Source organism: Accipiter gentilis, chromosome 12 (assembly GCF_929443795.1).
Source record: "Accipiter gentilis chromosome 12, bAccGen1.1, whole genome shotgun sequence".
NCBI classification, from domain to species: Eukaryota; Metazoa; Chordata; class Aves; order Accipitriformes; family Accipitridae; genus Astur; species Astur gentilis.
This window is the reverse complement of record NC_064891.1, coordinates 32,348,106-32,368,561: the sequence shown is the minus strand read 5'-3', so window position 1 is coordinate 32,368,561 and position 20,456 is coordinate 32,348,106. Positions and strand designations below refer to the sequence as shown.

General features: G+C 40.9%; 1 protein-coding gene across 1 annotated transcript in view; it reads right to left on the bottom strand.

The window, feature by feature from the left end:
- COL25A1 (collagen type XXV alpha 1 chain) overlaps positions 1 to 20,456 on the bottom strand; it is a 317,940-nt gene that overhangs the window by 79,029 nt on the left and 218,455 nt on the right. Inside the window, exons 10-12 of the mRNA XM_049815415.1 lie at positions 9,722 to 9,793; positions 8,736 to 8,843; positions 4,796 to 4,831 (exon numbers count right to left, since the gene is read on the bottom strand). Coding sequence (XP_049671372.1) covers positions 4,796 to 4,831; positions 8,736 to 8,843; positions 9,722 to 9,793 — 216 coding nt within the window. The remainder of the gene's footprint in view (positions 1 to 4,795; positions 4,832 to 8,735; positions 8,844 to 9,721; positions 9,794 to 20,456) is intronic.

Genomic DNA, 20,456 nt, shown 5'->3' with positions numbered 1-20,456 from the left:
CATGCTACCAGAATGAAACAAAGAAGGCTGCTGCAGAACTCTGGCCATTGAAAACAAAATCACAATTAGTAGTTTCCCAGAGGAGCTATGAAGATTCACACCAGCTGAGGATCTGGCCTTGACCGTTGGCCTGAAAGACTGAATTGAAGCCAGCAGCAGTTCCCAGTCAGTTCTGCCTGGTCCCTGTGAGTTCATTTTGTTCATTTTAACATAAGATGAAAAAATGGATATTAATTCATTTTAAAGATGTGACATTTTGCAGACTTAACTGCAAGGTTACACTTTTCCACTGTCTTTTAGAAAAAAAGGCAATATCCTTTGGAAGAACATCCTTCTTATTCTGAATAACTAGTAAAAGCAGTAACATTAGGTCTTACTTTCTTGAACAGATGCCCAGGAAGACTGTATAAGCACAAAACTACTAGTTTGGAAAACAATACATCTTAAAACAGAGGGATTTTGCATTTGGGTTAATCATTATAGTATAGATTTCTTTTGCAAAGAGACACCTTTACCTGAATTCTCTGGTTATTCTGGAGTGTTCTGTTTATGCAAAACATCTGTAAAATTACTTATCTGTCTTTAAAGCCAATTTTGAGGGATAAAATATTACACGGGTTTTTTTCAGTGGCAAGAAGTGGTTGATTCACACACTGAACATGTTTAAATTTACTTCTTTTCCAAGGAGCTGAAAACATTGTAAATTTTGATCTTCCAAATGTTTATTACTCTGCACTAAAGTATTTTAAACATAAAAGCATGAAACACTCTCCCACGTGGAAATTAGAAACAAAACCAGCCCATGTACAGCTTCTATCCTATTGCAGCTCATGAATCTGAAAATGTCGATCTATCAGTGTCAGTCTTTGAGATTGCTCATCACTGACTCACTAAGTTCTCATGAATAGTCTGCAAGCAGAAATCCTAGCTCTCGGGTAGAAAAGAATCACAAATTCATTTATAATTCATTCTGAAAGTGAGAAGATAAAACAGAAAAACTCTTGTATGGTATTTAAGAGTCCTTGTCACCAGGAAGAGCAGACAAATGGCATGGGAAGAAAGATGAAATATGAGAGGCAGTACACAACTTCACTGAAAAGGTTGAAAACCTAAGGAAACTACTGGCCTTCCCTCTTGCATAGCGTACATTTTGCTAGTTCCACATAACATTTCAAAACTTAATCCCTTTGGTCGCCCCACTGCTTGGCCTCCCTCTGAATTCTCTTAATCCTTTCTGCACAGAGGAGTGATACCTTCAACTCTTGTAGAAAGTAGATCTGCAGGGCTTTCAAGTGCCATGGAAACCAGACACAAATTACCACTAACTAGTCGTTCTTACATTCCCTTCTAACATTAAAGATGCATACAGTCACACCTTTCTAACTTAAACCTAAGCCTCCATTCTTACCTAAAAAGAAATTGAACTCTCTTGGTCAAAGAGAAAACAGATTCTTCCCGACACAGCAACACAGAGAGCCAAAAACCCCTTGCGAACAGCTCTCCCAAACATCTGAACCGCAAGGATAGAAGAGCAATAGAAGCACACTGGCACTCCAACAATCTGGAAAGATTTTCAACAGGGAATGAGAGACCCCTGTAAGCAACAACTAGCTTTCCTAAACTTCTCCCACCACTCTGCCCCAACCCACACATACTTACATTGGAAACTGGGAAAAAGAGAAGCCATTCCCTGTCTTCAAGGCAAATTTCCCTTGTGTACCTAAGACAGGCTAAGCTCCCTCGTGTCAAATCAGAACTCATGCCAGAGAACTTAAATGTCATTCTCTGTATATGGTCCAAGCAAACCTCCCCTACCTGAGAGGCAAAAAGGTTATTACTGCCCTCTCTCTCAACACCATCTGAAACATGATTTTCTTTTTCTTTATTGACATGGAACTTCATTACAAATTAAGGAGAACATGGCAGCAGATTCGCAGTTGGAGTAAATTGCCACGTCTTCACTAGAGCTACTGGATTTCCAATTTCACTGAAAAGAGAACATGAACATTCCCAGAACTCCAAATGCATTCAAATTATATCGTCTTTTTGTGAATCAGGGCACACATTATTTGAGTAGGTCACAAGATACTCGACATGTGCAGTAGGCTTCTGGTACATTCTGAGACACAAGCCGGAAAACACTGTTATCTCATTATCTACTATCTTGTGCTCTTCAAGAAATTTATTCCACTTCTTGTAAGAAGAGAAAATAGAAAACTAAGTAATTTCAAGCTGTGCCATTGTTGATTCACAGGTTAAAATCGAGTTTACCAGCTCTATCAACAACCTCTACCTTCCTCTAGAAATACCAAAGCATGTTACCAAATACAGGTGTTAAAAATGCTTTTGAAAGAGAAAAGCTTCTATCCCCTTTATTATAATCGGGCTTGCAGCTCTTCTTAACTTGAACAGCACCATGGCACTTAAAGCTGCTGAGAGTGTGATCCTATAGGCTACGAACAGCCTTCAGCTTCCACAACCTTCAGCAAGTACATCCAAAGTGTAGGGATTGTTTCACAGCATTTGGTGCTCTCCTTGGCTCTGTCCCGCCTCCGTCCTGGACAAAGAACCAGAGGACATGCCACAGCACTCGCTTCTTACTGGAAAGGACCTTGGACATGTGGGGAAGTAGGAAACCACTGTACACCCCAACAAGTGGACCTCTGGAAGACCAGGTCTGGTAGTTCCTTATGGGACCCACTGGCTTCACAGAGTCATTTTCATCAGGAAGAAAATCCAGGAAGCTAATTCAGGCTTCAGACTCTTCGTGTGAAACAGAGGCAAGTCCTTACCAAAGAATTCCTGCAGAATTAACCTAGAAGCTCCTCTGGGCAGAGGTCTCCATTTTCATTTACTTTGAAAAGCTAATACATGGATAATCTAGAAAAAGTATCTCAGGTAGGCAGAGTCCTGTGTTCTCCACAGCAAACTATACCTATTTTCTCTGGCAACACAATTTTACAGCATACTTGTGGGGAAATTGAGACACTACTGCAGAAATGGCCGATTTCCAATATGGAAATAGAGAGATATCTAAGTGCAGAAATGCATGATGGAAGGCGTCAGAAGCAGCTAGACAGCACCTGAATAATTGTGGCACTTTCCACAGTGAAGAGAGTCTGGAAATCTGTACTGGCATAAAAAGTATGTCAGAAGCGCCAAGAAGGATAAAAAGAAATTAATTACCTCCCTGATACTCTTATGTTCTTTACTTGATCTATACACAATCTAACATTTAAGCCATCAGACTGACTTTTAGAGCAGGCATTTGGAGTTGGAAATTCATGTAATCTGGGATCTTTCTGTAACTCAAGCTTGCTGATCCGATTTTTAAAACACCTTTTCTCCCTATTTAAACACACCTGCATTTAGAGAAACACATCAGTAGCAGTTCTTTAGTTCTTACACACAGATGGTTACTTTAGACCAGTGGCACTCTTCTAAACATGGAGACTAAAAGGTGATGGACTATGTTTTGCTTTAAAAGCCTTCAGGGATTCTCTGACCCTGAAGATCTGGTCTTGAATAGAAGGAAGACACTGTTGCAGAATCTGAGTGAGTTTTGTCCAGAGGTCAAATAGGAGAATATTCCAAATAAAACAAAACAAACAAAAAACCTCTCCCTTCCCAGCGATTGCACCTATTATTAACAGGTGCTCAGAAACCAAAAGGACAGAACAAAAAAGAGCCTGGAAGCATGCTTGAGCACTAGGTGGTACCTTTGGGAGGCTTTGATTTTGGTTTTGTTAAACCATTATCTCAAAACGAAAAGCGCAGGACTTTAACTGCTTGATCACAGCAGGTATTTCCAGGTCTCAGATCTTAGTTTTTTCTTCCAAAAGATACTGGATTTTGTCAATTCAAAATGTTTTGCAATTTGTCAAGGTAAAATATCACACACCTCTTTGAAACTTCATAAATTCAAACAGATAGCAATCATATCTGCACTGATTGCCAGGCATATAATCTTCCTTCTCAGAAGCATTCAGGAATCAAAACCACATGCCACAGGCTACAATTCTGTCATCTCTCATAAAAATAAGAATGACCATGAGTGTTTAGGGAGATCTTAAGGGAAAAAAAACCACCGCATGTTTCACAGTTCTGGGAATGTGTGACAGGCAGAAACTTCTGATGCCTTACCCTGTGGCTGAAGCTGATTTACAACCAGTGGAGCTTCAATTTGCTTCCAATGAATAGGGTTAATTAGTTCCTGATGCAACAGAAAACATCTACTCCCATAGCCGAATATTTGTAAAAAATGCATTCATTTGGCTGTTACAGTCTCACACACAGGAAAAAAACCAAAACCTCAGGAGAGGAGAATATTCTGAGACCTCCAGTATGCTGTGCTGTGTCTTCACTGTTCCATCAGGCAAAGGGCCAGAGCTATTGCCACAGAGACAGCTGGGATTTTGGCCCTTAAAACAAGTAGATGGTTCTTGTGCTGCTCAACAGTCTCAAGGTAGAAACAGCTCAACTTCAGAGACAGTGATAAGTGGGGGCTAGGAACTGGGAACACCTGGCTTGGCTGTTCTTTGCTTTGCTGTGCCCTTAGCTTTTTTATTTCCCCCTACTTCTGCAAGCTTAAAGAAGAAGTTGGCCTTATGTGACAGGCGACTGTATGTAAAAAGAGGATGTCGTCTCTCTCATGTGTTCTTCGCAAATAGTCTGTGACAAAGGAAGGTTAGGAAATACAGACCTATAAAGCTTTCTGGAATCTCACATTTTAAAAAGTGTGTATGTCATGTATCTGTTACAGTTTCTTAGCAAACTGGAAGAAAAAAGCACTTACTGTCAATCCTTGTTCTCCTGGTTTTCCTGGTTCACCCTTAAAGTAAAAAAAAGGAGTGAATAATTTCAGTAACGAGTCTTGAATTCTGTTTTCTACCTAATAATAAAGTACCTTAAAAATTCCATTCTTAAACAGGTACGGCAATGGACTGCACATTAAATATATTATTTTTTTTCTTTTTTAAAGTAGTAGGCCAAATCTCAGACATTTCAAGAGGCTAACTACTATTTCACAATCATCTAATGGTATAGTTCTTGAGGCAACAGTTAAGTGTTGGTGTCCTAACTCTATCCTTTGGTTCCAAACTTAATATTCCGTTCCAGTCAGTGGTGCTAAAGGACACAGAGAAAGGTTATCTTCACATATGTGCTGAATCCCACTGTTTACATATTCCAAAATTACTGCTCTGTGTCATCACCTCAGTCAGCAGGCATAACTTACCGTTGCAAATTATCATGTTCCACAAACCCATAAATACTGGTATTTTGAAGCCATGCAATAATTACTCAGCTGTTAAATACCTGGGTTGGCTTTCAAAACAATAACCCATCATTCTTCCAATGTATTCTCTTCCTGTGGGCATAGCTCTACCTAAACTCAGCATCTACCTTCTCCCCTTTCTTCCCATTTGAACACATACAACAGTCTGTAGAGACAGTAAAACATGTCAGTTGTACAATACGGATTAAAAATACCCATCCAAAAAACCAGAGTTCCTATAATTTCAGTGATCTGCTTTATAGATCACTCCCTTGTAAACCCAACAGAGCATAGGGCAGTCCACGTGCTGTTGTATCAGCACAGCTGCACTATCTTTGTCATAAAAGAAAACCTGTCAAAAAACTGATGAGAACTGTTCTGATGTTGTTCTTGGTAACCGAAAAGAATCAGAATTGCTTCTCTGGGTATGTGTGCATGGCATTCAGAAGCAAACACGTAGCATCTGCAAACACACTGAGATACCCAGGAAGGAGAAACCACACAAGCACAGGTTTCTGACAGCTAGTTACCCAAGCTTGTTGGACTTTTCAGCTCGCTCTGAAGCTTTGCTAACTTAGGCATACAGCAATCACACAGCCTGAAGTGAGCATCAAGATATCCCCATAAATGTTGGGAAATAATAGTGAAATAATTTCAAGAGTTTGTATCATATTCTATTGCCTTATTACCAGCAAAACCCCTTGCTCTTCTTTTACTTCTTTTTGGAGGTGTTAATGTTTCAAAGTCTTTGTGCTGGTGTCTGTGCAGTGCAAAGGGAAGTCACCTATTCCAGGTATCACTCTGTAGGAAGGCAAGTATGTTCTGGTTCCAACAGGTTCCTCTGTTGACATGCAAAGAAAGGCTTAGCAGAAGGCTACACAACCCCTTCTTACACCCCTACTCTTCCTTGGTGCTCTCTCTGCTGGCGATAGGCCCAACAGCATCTCCCTAACATTTCTACCTCTTCAGCTCTAAAGATTTCCTGCCCGAGAAACTAATACATTCACATCTCTAGAAGCTTTAAGTATCCGTAACAGGATGCACGCTTCTGGGATGCAAGGTGGTGATGACACAGATGGAGACGTGTGGGCACAGATGGAGACGTGTGGGCACAGATGGAGACGTGTGGGCACACGGGCTGCTCCTCAACCCTGCTACGCTGTGGAAGAGACGTAACGGTGGCTGTTGGAGTTGCTCCCTGTGCCTTGCTGCCTTGGCTGCCTGACTTTCTCAGGATACACAGCAAATGTACAGGCATGGAGGAAAGCAAGGGCCAAAACATCATCTTCTAGCTCTGGTGATTGTAAAGCTCCTTGCTAGAGAGAGACAGGCTGGGAGAGAAGCCCCTGCTTTGCCTAGCACTGCAAAAGACGAAATGACTGCCTTCTAATGGTGGTTGGGCACTGTAAGCACATCCTCCTATAGCTGCGTGGTACCGCAACATCCCTGCTCATAACCCAGTGTGGCTATTGTTTTGTTGTTCATCTCTTTAGCTTAGAGGTTCATGCAAGCCTTTTAAAAACACAAAGCTGTCACTACCTCTAGGCTAAGTTTTCCCTTTACGGCTCTCCTGCTTGACTGTATATCACATAGCCATGCAGGAACAAGCCTTCTGAGGATCAGCAACGTTAACCTGAGGGTACAGGACAGTAGCAACGAGCAGGATGGTAACAACAGTCAGCAATCTGGATGGTTTCTATCCGAGTGCTTGTTTGTAACCGATTCTAAAGCAGTATTATGAACAGATTTTCCATAATGCTATAGGGCTTAAGATAGCCACAGCTTAAAAAACTATAAAAAGAAACTCTCTCTTGCCATCTAAAGTCAAAATCACTACAGAACTATTATAAAATGGAATGACCTCATTGCATAAAATGCATTACTTTCCTGTTATGAGAAACACTAATGTTCCCTTTGGTAAAAAGCACAAAACCCCAAGCAACACACAGTCACGTTGTAATCAGCAACACCAGCTGATTCTGCTAGCCTCTTGTATGCGAATTATAAAAATGGTATCGCGGCAGTCAGAAATGGGTTCTGGTTTCAGTCTCACCCTCACAATATCAAACCAGAAGCAACTCTGCTGACCGCAGTCAATTTTCCCACATTAAAAGAAAACAAGGGAGGCCCAGATGAGGCCCAAAGCCTGATGTGCTGCAGGACTAACAAGAAATGAGTAGGTGCTCAAAGTAAAGCATCACAATGGAAGCAACAAACTTTTAATGTCATTTCATAACCTTGAGCTAGAACTTAGAAGGACAATGATGGTAAAAAAACAAGCCAAAACAAAACAACAACAGCAGCAGCAACCCTAGAGTACTACAGGTCTTAATTGGCAAGTCTTGCTGGATTTTCACAGGAAATTATAGCAGAGTCTTACTATTATCATCATGTTATAATATATTTGTACGGTTAGTACAATTTCAGACGACGCAACCTGAATAGGGCCAGAATAGGAGTGTAGATATTTTCTTTCTTGGTTTTACCTAACAAGGCCCTACAGGGAAATTTTATGCCTTCCTGTCCTGGCCCCACATAATGAGCTACGCTTTTTCTTCAAAAAAGCGGTTTCTGTTTCCAGTGCTGGCCCTCACCTTGCTAGTTCCCTATGTGTCTTCTTGGCTGTGATCTTTACTTATCATGGGGGGGGGGGTGGGGGGGTGTGTGTGCGCTCGCGAGCATCTGTACGTGTGGCATTTCAGTTGTCACGTCTCTTTCCTGTGTTGTGATTCCATTTCCACACTGATAACACAGTGGCATTCATGATGAAAAGAGAGGTACTTCTTTCGAAAGAATGAAAATTAAGGAGGCTACAAAATATAAAAGCAAAACCATACTCATATTTAATCATTAGGTCACAAAGTGCCACAGGCAGTGGTTCTGATCCTGTATCTAAAACAAACAATAAGCAATATACTGGATTTTGCTGGTTGTTCTAATGAAATATGGGGGATGAACCAAAGAAAATGGTGGTGTCCTACTTGTGTAAAGATGGCAGAATCTATCTCCAAACTTCATCATACTTTGGGCAGCATTTAGCAGTTTATGATGTTGATTCCATTATTTCTGAGGCTAAATGATTAGGAAGCGAGAAGTCAAGCCCATTCATGTTCCGACATCTCAAATTCAGCTTTATCTTGAAGTCTGAGTAGAAACATTTACTCCTTGTGGAGGGGCAGACCCTCCTCACGCAGCTATTAAACATCAGTGAGCAACTGAGAAACCTTAGAATGTGCAGGGAAGCTGTCAGGGTTGGGAGGCAAGGAACCCAGGTGTTACTCTTGGCCCTGCTATGAACTTGCTCTTTGTGTGTGGGACTCCAGGTACACCATGAAATCTGCCCGCGGTTCAGCTTCCACATGTCTTTCTTGCCAACCTTACCTCAGAAAACATCTTTGAAACTGAGCTGGCATACACTTGAGAGGAATTTGGACACCATGACAGCAACAGACTAACTTACCGGTATGCCAGGCATCCCACGAGGACCATCTTTGCCGGTATCTCCTGGGGGACCTCTGGGTCCTGGTGGCCCTGGAGGTCCAGGGGGTCCAGCTTGTCCTTGATCCCCCTAAACCGACACAAAACTCATCACAAGTTTGCTTTAGAGGCATCAACCACACAAAAAGACATTGATCTACCCAGAAAGAGCGCAAGACAGGCTGGAAGAAGCTGCCGTGAGCTAGACAGTGGCTTCTTCACTGCTTATGGCAGAGACCGCACTTTGCTTTGAAGACGAGGGGGTTGTATCTGTCCAGTGCAATCAGCCACAGAGCAGAAGGTTCAAATTCTAAACTACTTGTCCTACCACAGCACATATGCCAAAATTTGGGGTAGCCTTGCAATATTTTACTCATCTAGCTCCCCAGAGCAAGTAACTGTTTTCAATAAGCAGCTGTTTGCTCCGCAATTGGCAAAATCATAACAAAGCTGAGGTAAAAAAGTGACATGTGAGAATATACAGTTTGCATGGCAATTTTCCAAGCCCATCAATGATGCATGGATAGATTTCAAAAATGAGCATGGAAAATAACTGCTTTTCCACAAAGTTGTAGATAATATTTCATCTGGTTTAGGGAGCTGTTTTATAGTGACAATTAGCTAAGTCTTCTATTGATTTTTCCCTATTAAGTTGTACAAGCCAATTTTCAAGAGAGTTGCCAAAACATATTACCTTCCCCCTTAAAAAAAAGACATCAAAAAATAGTGCTCAGGTTATTTAAGTTCCAGCACACCACTGCAAACCGCTAAAAAAAGCTGACTGCATCTTAAAAGTGGATCGTTTAGCAAAGCTACCCATAGGCTTTTAATTAATATCATTAACAGTTTCTTCATTCCAAAACATTTTCAAATGAACAACCTGCTGTAAGAAGGCATCTGACAAAAAGGTACAGCAAAGAGTAAATTGAATGTAAAGAAGAACCAGACTCCAGTGAGATGAAGCACTACCTTAATGAGGCGGCGTTTAATGAGCTGCTGATCAGCAGAGAGAAACCCATGATTGATTTTAGGAAACACCATCTGATCAGGCAGGTGAGGTCAAAGGTTGAAGATCAGAGATGAGAGAATTGAAGAATAGACATCAGAAGGCCCGAGAAAGAAATAAAGACATAGTCATTAGATTTGTAATAGCTAAAATAATATAAACCGGTGCTTCTGCCTGACAGAAACTGTGCATTTTCGTTTGAAGAAATTTACCTCTAATGTACAGGACAGACTGCTTTATAATTTAATCATATACAATGAGTTAACCGTGTAACTTTTGTATCCCCAGATTTTCTGCGAGAATTCTTTACGTGTATTAATTTTTTCACTACCTGGGCTCTAAAAATCAGTATTTTTATATGCTGTTCTTTCAGCAAAGCTTCTAGAGACAAAGCACCAGTTCAACTTTCAGTCAGATTTTCTAACCAGCATATTGTGCCATGAAGAATGGTGTCATTTTTATAAGGACTGGAGTTCCAGCTTGACCAGATTGCTTCAATCCTTCCTGCTTAATTTGCAAATGCGCTTTGAAAAAATCTGTATGTACAGATTAAACCTCTGATATCTCACACAAATAGCTGACTCTACATGTAACCAGTATAGAGTTCACTGACATTTTCAACACTCCTGTATGCCTCAGGGAAGCAGAACTACAGAAAAATCTGATGTGAAAATAAAATACTGACCAAGATCACGGGGAATGTGGGTGTTTCCAGGGCTAACACTATACACCGTTACGGATTTGATCCCAGGCTCTGCATCAGGAGTACTTATACCAATGCAAAGGCAGTGAGGGTTGACTTAGGTCCACCATAAGGATTCCTTGGTATTCAACGGTAAAAACAATTTTTCATGTGCACTTTTATGCTGATACAGAGAGACCTGACTGAACAGGTACGTGTCAGCCACAAACCTTGACGGTGAGGATCTGATTACTGTGCAGAGCAGCGACTGTGGGGAAGCCTGGCAGACCCTAGGGACACAGCATAACATGGTACCAAAACAGCACAACACAAACATCACAGAGACAATTTGCTAACAGACAAACAAAACGAACACTATGTTTAGTATACCCCACATTTGCCTACTGACAGGAAACAGCCTCTCTGTCATATGGGAAACAGGGTTAGGTTTGCCCTACAGTGCAGATACAGGTGGTTACTTTACAACTAGAATATCAAGAGATTTTAGAAGGAGCAGTCCCACAGAGGTGACTTTCCTTAAAATTACAATAAATTGTTATGATCTTTTGACAGTTGTTAGACTACCAGCCAGCGGATGACTGAGCCATTTTAAATTAAAATGTGCTACAGCACTTCTAGAGAGCTACATAGAAGGTTTTGACTCTGGATTGTTGCAGAATTTGACAGCAGTGACGGTGGATTTTGAAGCACTTTGTATAATTAACATCCTGCTCCTCACGTTCTGTTTAACATATGACATTCAGCACATAAACTGGTAGTACATACACAATTATAAACACTGAACAACAATCTACTGCTAGGTCTTGGGTATTCTGGAATGGCCAAGGTCAACATTTTCAAGACATACGTAGCAGCATTTTCATATCCAGGGCAAAATTTTTTCCCTCAAGCGCTGTATGCTGCATATGGTTTCTCATATCCTACTCTACCAACATGAGCAGAGCTTGTACTGTACTGGTACGAAAAAGAAGACTGTGGTGATCGTGGCCTGCTGTGACAATACAAGGGGTGAATTTTGCTCTCAGTTCAACACCTTTCTTGTGCTGCCTTGTAGGGTGCGAATTAGACCTTCTAATAAAGCTGAAACCATACGCAGTTGAGCAGTGAACTCCTAAAGAAAGAAATGCCAAAGTCCTCTCCCTCGCCCTTCGCACAGCACGGTCTGAAGCAGAGGCTTGGTTCAACGGCTGAGACGCATCAGGCTGAGGAGCACAGAATAAAACGTAGCCTGGTAGCGCTAAGCTCCCTACAGGCATGCGCGCACGCTTGCCACCTCTTCGAGGTGGAGCTGGTGGCACAGCCCCCCTGTAAGGCCTGGAGTGTATGGCCGCAGGGTTTCAGCTTGGCACCTCCAAAAGCGAAGGCTGCACCTGGCTCTGGCTGCCAGACAAGGTGGCTTCCGAGAAGTCCTGCGTGAAGGCTCTGCCGGGGCAACCCACGCTGCCACAGCGCACAAGCCCTCTGCAGCCCAGCTGGCCCGGTGCAAAGCACCAACGGGCGACAGCAGCCTGCCAGGTCTCTCCGCTGCAGCAGGTTCTTTTAACACGGCAAATATTCGCTCTGTTCATCTCCACGTGCAATCACATCAGAGATCCTCCGGATCACAAAGACCGCAGCGGTCTCTGCAAAAAAAGGCAGGGCAGGGTAACTTTCTGATGGATGCGTGCCCTTCACTAGCACCTTCGAGGTGCGTTCAGCAGCTTTATTCCTCATACGCAGCCATCAGAAGAGGAAGCTGAGACCCTTTAAGTGGATCCCATAAAGCCAGTGGCATTTTTACCAGCCTTCCCGCTTTGTCCTGACAAACTGTGGTGAGGCTAACTGCATTGCTCAGTGACCTGAAATCTCCTCTTTAGAAACAAATAAAAAGAAAACAACCCCAAAAAAGGCTAAAGCTCCAAACATTTAAAGGAACTCACTCCTGAGACACTGCTAAGACTGGAATGATACATCATTTAGAAAACAGATGTATCAAATTTGCATTTATCTTATTATGGAATATAAGTTAAAGAAGTTATTAGATGGTAACATGCCAGAATCTTTACATCTGTGACTCATTAGCCCTGCTGTGCACACGGTCCATTCCTCTTCTAGAGAAAACTACAATACCCGTGTAATGGAAATGAGTACAAACAAGAAACCTAAAAAGAACTAAAATCTGAGTAGCAAGCAATAAACTTTAAATCTCATTTATTAAAAAAAAGGGATAAACAGAAAATCTTTTAACAACTTAATTTTTACTCATCAGCCTTTAGGATTACAGCACAGTAATTTTCAGTTACGTCTAAAAGTAGCATATTTGCAATTTGACATTTTAAGAAGTGGAAACTCAAAACTTGTATTAGGTTTGATTTACTTCATCTTGAACATGAAGGAGAGCTGAGAATTCATTAAGAGAGGAGTTTAATTGGAAACTATGGTGGTTTGCCATGATTTTTTTTTTTTCTCGAGAAGAAACGAAAGAATTTTGAAAGTTCTGTGTAGGTCCACACAAAAACTTTTACAGAGCGCACTTCACAGTCCAGCCCCAGCATTCTCAATGCTTCCCAACACCACACAGACATGTTCAAGAGTAGATATCAGTACTGCAGATTTCTGCCTATATAAACAACACATGAGACAAGGGGACAACCCCATTCTTCCATCAGCAGCTTAGTAACTTCTTTCGGTTTGCTCCCAAGTAGGACAAAGCTTTCTTTCCTTTGCCCAAAGCAGGCGTAATCTCAGACCTGATGGTCAGAGACATGCAATGCCAGCTTGGACCTGGATCATCTCCCCATATGCAACATGTGTATTTGGAGAGAGCCAGAAACACGGGAATATTAAATGGAACCCAGCAAAGAAACTATAATGGGTGCATAGTTTTCGCATGCGTGGGAGGCTTTAGAAGGCATTGCATCTTCTGGCATCCATGAAAGATAATGTTGGCACACAATGAGCTTCTAAAAAGGCATAAAAAGAGCTATCCTTCCCACAAAATGAGTTCTCTTCCTTTCCTGTCACTCTGCTATAAATATAGCTGCAAATATCCCCTAGATCTGTTTTATTTTTTCTCTATCTAAAGCTGTTCTCAACGATGGATTCAAAGTTACTCAATTTTCTCTTTATTTGGTTTGATTCTTGAACTGCACATAGGAAGGGCTCTTGTTCTACACCCTGGGGGGCCCTCACAGAATACAAAACGCTACAGTGATCAACAGCGACCACTGGCCCACTAAATTCCTCTGCTGACAGCAACTCAAGCTCACCCTGAAACACTAGCTGGTTACAATTTCTAAATTTGCACATTTGTTGCGTGCCTCGCTGCAATTTTTGCCCAAATGCCAAACAAAACATGATGCTTGATGGAGGCTAACAGGCATGTGACCACATAATGCCTTGTCCTGCTTACCTGCCTGGAAACGTAGATAAAGCCTACTCGTCCCCATACAATGGCTACTTAGAAAACCGAAGGATGCCAGAACGTCATACCATTCCCTCTGTCTGATTTTTTACTTAGATGAAACAGTTCTCCTGTTACATCCATCACAGCCTTCAGAGATGTAATTCCCACTAGCAGGCCTAGGTTTTTCACAGTACATTCAGCTTTGTGCATTGGTCTACATGAGGTCAATATTATAAGGTCATCATAACCTTGTCGTATGGCAAGTATAATAACATTAAGCAACAGTATTACTGGTCTTACACCGTGCTACATACAGTCCATTTTGACTGTTGCATTTGCTTAGTATAGTAAATGTCACAGTCCTTAGGATTTTCCTTCTGACCTGCCAATAAACCCAAGCTGCACAAGCTTACATGTTCCTGTGAAGACATGGTAAATGAGACAGGAATTACCACCTGCTGTTCACTTGCACTTCCTAAGGTTACAGCCAGCTGCTGCTATTTCACATCAAATCACACAGGCTTCAGGCCAGAGTGATCCTGACACTCTTTATGGCTGCTTTAGCTCCCCCCAACACCACCTCCAGTTCTAATTAATCCCTCAGACCAAGTGCCAGTCCTGCAGCTAATTATTGTACCTGCCCTGGGGAATACAGTGTTTGGTATCACCCTGTAAGGTGCCATGGACTCTCAGCAGGAGCTCTTTTATATAATCCCTTTTATCATAACTGCTGCTTTCTCCATCAGCAAATCTGCTAACTAAAACAGTGCACCACAACAAGACAAGGATCCAGGAATTTCTCTTCACTTAGGCAATCATTCAGCAAAGAGTTTTAATTTGAATACATGATGTAACGATTCAAACTTTGTATTAAAATAATAAAAACGTAATGTTTAAGAACTGGCACAAACGGATCTCTACAAAAGCGTTATCTTCTGTAATGACCTCTCTATTTTCACAGTGAATTCTACCTGACACTGCACTCAAAATGAACAAAACTGGAAAAAGCCAGCACTTCTTTATTTTGGTCCTACTATTAGATGAATTTTCAGTGAAGCACATATCTTTTCCACACAACTCAGTTACGAGTTCCGATGAGGGATCACCATCTGACCTTCACAAAATATCCCTCCTGAAGGCAAACCTATTACTCTCGCTGAAAGTGGTGGTAGGCATCCAGTTAACCTCAAGATGGGCTGGTCCTCCACAAACCCAAGCTGATTCTCACGGCAAAAATCTTCTGTCTGCCTTGTGTTTCTCTTCAAATCTTACACCCGCTGCAGTTATGCGACACAGGTAAGTGGTTCAAGCCACTTCTGTGGTATTTATTGGGACTGGATGAAATATTTTTAACGGGTTGTTTTCCATCACATTGGTCCAACTCAAGTGTTCGGTATTGCAGCACTTTTGCCTGACAGCTGCAGTTTGAGATAAAACGACTACACGGCGTTTTCTCAGTCACAGGCCAGGGCTGTAGAAAAAGGAACAGGATGTACAGAGACTTCCTTCCTCACCATTCCTCTGGCATTACTAAAAAGGGGCAAGATGCAAACCAACTGGTGGTGAGTGAAGCCACGCGCTGCCTAGCTCTTAAGACGGGAATGACAACATCCTTGTCTTGGGAGCAGGTATGTGGCACTCTCTCTCGAGTGTCACAGCTGTTCTGCATTCCTCAGGGAACCTCAGGAGCCGAACTTCAAAGGCATAGCTTGGCCCTGGAGAGTCATCCACAGCCAAAAGGACGCTCCTGTGAACTCTGAAAGGAGGCACATCTCAGGTCTGAGTGTCCCAATGCCTCAGACGAAGTTGGCAGCCAGTACAAGCCGAGTTCTTTCCTAACCTCTTCTAGTTACAGAGCTCCAAGTTACCTTGCTCCAATTTGTTACCCTAGTTTCAGCTTAATGGAAAACAGGGGAGCCACAACAGCCTAATACTAGTGAAGTAGAACGGATAATTAGTCCCAGGAATGGAGTAGGTAAATACCCCTGTTGCCTTCTGGCAGATAAGGAAAAAAAGTCTCAGAAGTTAAATTAACTGCTCACAGACAAATTGGCATTAAACCAGATGTCTGGCAGTTTTCTCAATGATGCTGCTTCGGTGAAATTTATGTTAACAGAAGGAATCATGGGTTTTTAGCCGCCTTATTGTGGCACACTAAGAGTATCGTTTGAAACAGTTGTTAGATATAGTTTATAACCTGAACTATAATTTGCTTTACACAGGACGATTAATAACAGAAGAAACAACTATGTGGGTAGTCATATTGGTAAAGTATGAACTCAAAGCAGTACTGTGTTTGTACTATATGTTTGAAGTAACACATAGTAAACCAGAAAATATGCCTTTATACACACATAAGAATATCACTTGAGGGAATACCACCGCTATATCACCCCTCTGCTGCAGCTTTTGACAGTATATTCATATAAATGAAAACAAAGAGCATTTAATCAGAAAAGAAAAAGCTGGGGACAACGCTAATTTATGCTAATGAAAACTACACAGTCCTTCTATTAAGGCAGATAAAATTCATGAGCAGTATTAAAAGTAAACAGGGAAGGGGAAAGGGTTAAATAGAAAAGAATATTATATCACTACCTGAACCTAACTGTTTTAACAGTCCACAAGGAATCTTTTTAATCTTTAGGACAATAAAGGTTAACACAATGAAATAAACTTCTGAGTACCTTTCTTTCTAGAACTTAATCTCTTCTGCTGAAGGTATTTTAGAGATATTATCAGTTCTGTGCAGACCCAGCTGCTAGGAAAATTTACTTAAACACACCAAAAGGAGAAAATAATATTACAGAAATACTAAAGTATGGCTTCTGGGTGGTTTCTCATTGTACCTAGACCAAAACCAATTTAAAAGCAGCTGCTAGCTGATGGTTTCTAGACTTGATAATCAAGGAATCTCTCATGTATCTGAACCAAAGGACAGAAGATATTTATTATGTCATTTACAGAAGGATGAGAACAGACTGATTAAGACACTCAGTACTAGCTGTTCCATTCCCTCTGAAGATCCATTACCATTAATCAGGGTACAATCTCTACTTGGAACAATCTCTACGTGGACAATATATCCTTTGCAATCCTACCATTATGAAATCTTCAAAGGCTTTTTTTAAACTGGGGTAGAGCTGAGCAACGGGAACTGAGCAGTGGACTGACATCAGCATTTATTCTAATAGTGCACAGGCTAAAACCCGTCACTTTTAATTTTGTCATGGCTCAGTACAGTAATGCATAACTCTGTGGACATGTCATGAAGCCATGTCCTCTGCAAAAAGAAAAGCACCCAGAAGATTTACTAACATTACTGTTTCTTACACTGGTATTGAGGAAAGCTAGTTTTGCATTTGACCTAAATGTCTAGTCTACCAGAACTTTAGAGTAACGAGTAGAGATCTGATATAAAAATAGAAGAAGAAATCAAAAAAGCATTTTTTCAGATAAGATCAGGACTTTTGATTGTATCCACCACTACCTTATCTGTGATCTCATGTGTCCAAAAGCTGTATTAACCTGCTGCTCAAACTCACACTTAGGGCATGAATTTCGATATCACTCACACTACTGGAATGTTGTTTTGGCTCGCATTTTCTACAGACAGTATGGGCGTAAGTAGATTAAGCCACATGGCATTATGAACTAGAGCCCTTATGCCATCTCTGTATGATGAAGGACACCAATCAACAGATTAATTTTGAATACTTAAGAAAACCCCTCAGGTTCTTTAAAAAAAGACCAGAAAAAAAAATCAGACCCATTATTCTAACAATACAAGTGCCTGACCTCTGGGTGGTATTTGCAGGGTCAGGTTCCTACTAGTGCATTAATTTACTGAAGATATTTTCAAGAAAACCTGAACTTCAGAGCAGTTGAGTATATACTCAGCATGTTCAGTGACTGTGAATAAGGAGTTTTGAGATAACTGATTACTGTTTTTAGTTTTAAAATGATTTCGGAAAGAAGGATCTCTCAAAAATCTCAAGGCCCGAGGTGAAAACGTGGGTAGGGACAGAAAGCAACAATTTCTTGTTTCAGAAATATTTTTCTTTTCTTTTCTGCAGGATTTTAAAAGTTTAAGGTCTCATCTTGACCTGGACAGTCTTCACATTTTATTTTGGTTTCTTTTACTACTGAAAATGCTGGGAGGAAAGAAAGCATCTTTTACAGAGAATAAGGGTAATTTTGAAATTTCAGTCATAAAAATGACTTGGAACAATAAAAATCTTTGCTAAGCTAAATGCTAGTTTCAAACCAATATGTGAAAATTGAAAACCAAAGAAACTTCAGGCTCCTTAACTGTAAGAGATGAATTTTAAAATGTCCATCACTTCTAGATATTATATCCAGTCTGCCTGCAAACTTGTCAAATCCAAATGTTGATGGCATCCCACAGTCACTTTCAGGTACAATTTTTCTCTAAAATAATAGGGTATGGTATTATCTCCGAAACCATTTATTTTATATAGGCAGTGATGGAAAACTATGTGCAAAGGTAACCAACCAGGTTTAAATGGGTTTAGTTTCATTTGGTGCATGACTGGCTTACACATATAATTTCTATTGATTATATTGTAAAACCCCTGGCACAGCAAGTTGAGCAGATTCACCCTGAAGACAGTCATTAGAAGAGATAACTGCTCTACCATGAAACAGAGAATGGTCAGAGGCTTCATAGTACTTATTACTTGTGAAATACACAAGACAAAAAAGGAGAAGCTGCTGTAGAACACGTTCAAACGCACTTCAAAAAAGATAAAGGGAAAACCAAGAAGACTGGGCAAATTACCTACGTTATACCCATATACTTCAAAAAGAGGTACGTTACTACGATGTGCATTGACTAAACCATCAGTGGAGGTTCAGCTAGCCCACAAGGTGCTATGCACCACCTCTTCCTCTCTACTGCTGACCTTTTTCAATTCCTTTTCTCTATTCAGATATAGAATTCGGTCTCAACTGCCAGCTGCCGCTGCAGATACAACTTTGCGATGTCCTTAAACGTGAATTCCTTAGGTTGGATATTTTTTGCTTTTTAGCTGCACTTGATTTACCAAAACCACAAAGTAGCCATAACCATGATTTGTATGGTCCAGTGAGGACTCTCCTGCTCTCCAGTATAGGGGACATGTCTTGGCAAAGAGGGACACAACAGTCTCTGTGTAGCAGATATTCCACCGCGCTCCTTGCAGGTGTTCTGCCTCCAAGGTAACTCTGAACAAACTTGCACCTTCTTATTGGGTATTGCCAACGCTTCCAGCCCAGGGACTGAATGCCACACGTGCCTAACCACTTTCTAGTTCTTACATATGTCTCCAACATTTTGCCAAACTTTTTGCACCAGTGGAGGCTCTGGCACCTTTGCTTTCCCTCCAAAACTGTCCTCTGTCCTCCCATTTTATGCCACCATCAGAAGAAACAGCACCATCATTCCCTTGTGTTGATACCACTTCAGTTGCTTTTCTGCGTTCAGACCTCTGGGTCTTTCCCTGGAAAATTCTCCAATACCCATAATTCCAGATTCTCATCCTCAGCTATGTAATACTCTTTGCAACATTGCTCTGCCATATTTATTTGTTACTGTATCCCTCTCTGATACCTCTGTCAAATTTGCTCTCCTGTTCTGAACTGAACACCAGTTCTTCTGAATGTAGGGGCACTTAGCGCAAGCACCTAAGCACAGACCTCTGATTTACGCTTTCCGAATGGAGCGTCCTCTCCTAAGCCACAGGCACTGCTCCACTCTCCTCCTCTGCCCTCTCTATCCTCATGTTTCCCATGAGGTTCTGTAGCACGGAACCAGCCAAAATATACAGCCCAGCATAGCTTGTGAGAGACACTAAATTTGCTTAGAAGTTAAAAGGAAATTTTTACATTCTTCAGAACCTTGCCTGTGTGTTAGCCTAGAAAAAAAATGTTCCTCACGTTGTTACTCTCTACTTCCTTTTTATTTCTTTAAATAGTTTTCCATTTCTTCTTCTTGAGTTTCAACTGGAATAATATTTAAAGCTATTTGCTAATAGGCCTCTGTCTTTAAAGTGCAGTCATATCACCAAGCATAACAGAACACCCTGTAGGTAATTAACACTGGTAGCGCCAACACCAAATTCATCTATAAAAACATGTTGTGACTTTAGATAATCTTATTGACTGCAAAAAGGGAAAAAAAAAAGTAAAATAAAATAAAAAATTCAAAATATTTAACTTAGTTGACAGAAAAAAAATAATTCATGGAACGTGCTGTGGTGGAAAAATTCATAAATGGGTAACCAAAGAGAGTCACTATGTCATCAGAACAATGTAACCAAATGTGTTCTAATGAAGCACAGATGTAAAGAAGAAAGAACTGGCATAGCCAATCTATCTGAACTTTCACCCCTGTATTCCCCTAGTTGTCTGTTAAAATAAACATGATATTTAAAAATTAAAAGAACTTCAACATTTCCACAACTAAACCATGTTCCGTCTAACTGTCTGGATATATTTACGAGGTGATAATATTGTTATTATAAAAAATATTTAATACGTACGTATCAGGAAAAAGAGCTAATACATGCATACATTGTGTTTGTTTATAATTCACTAAATACTAGATACA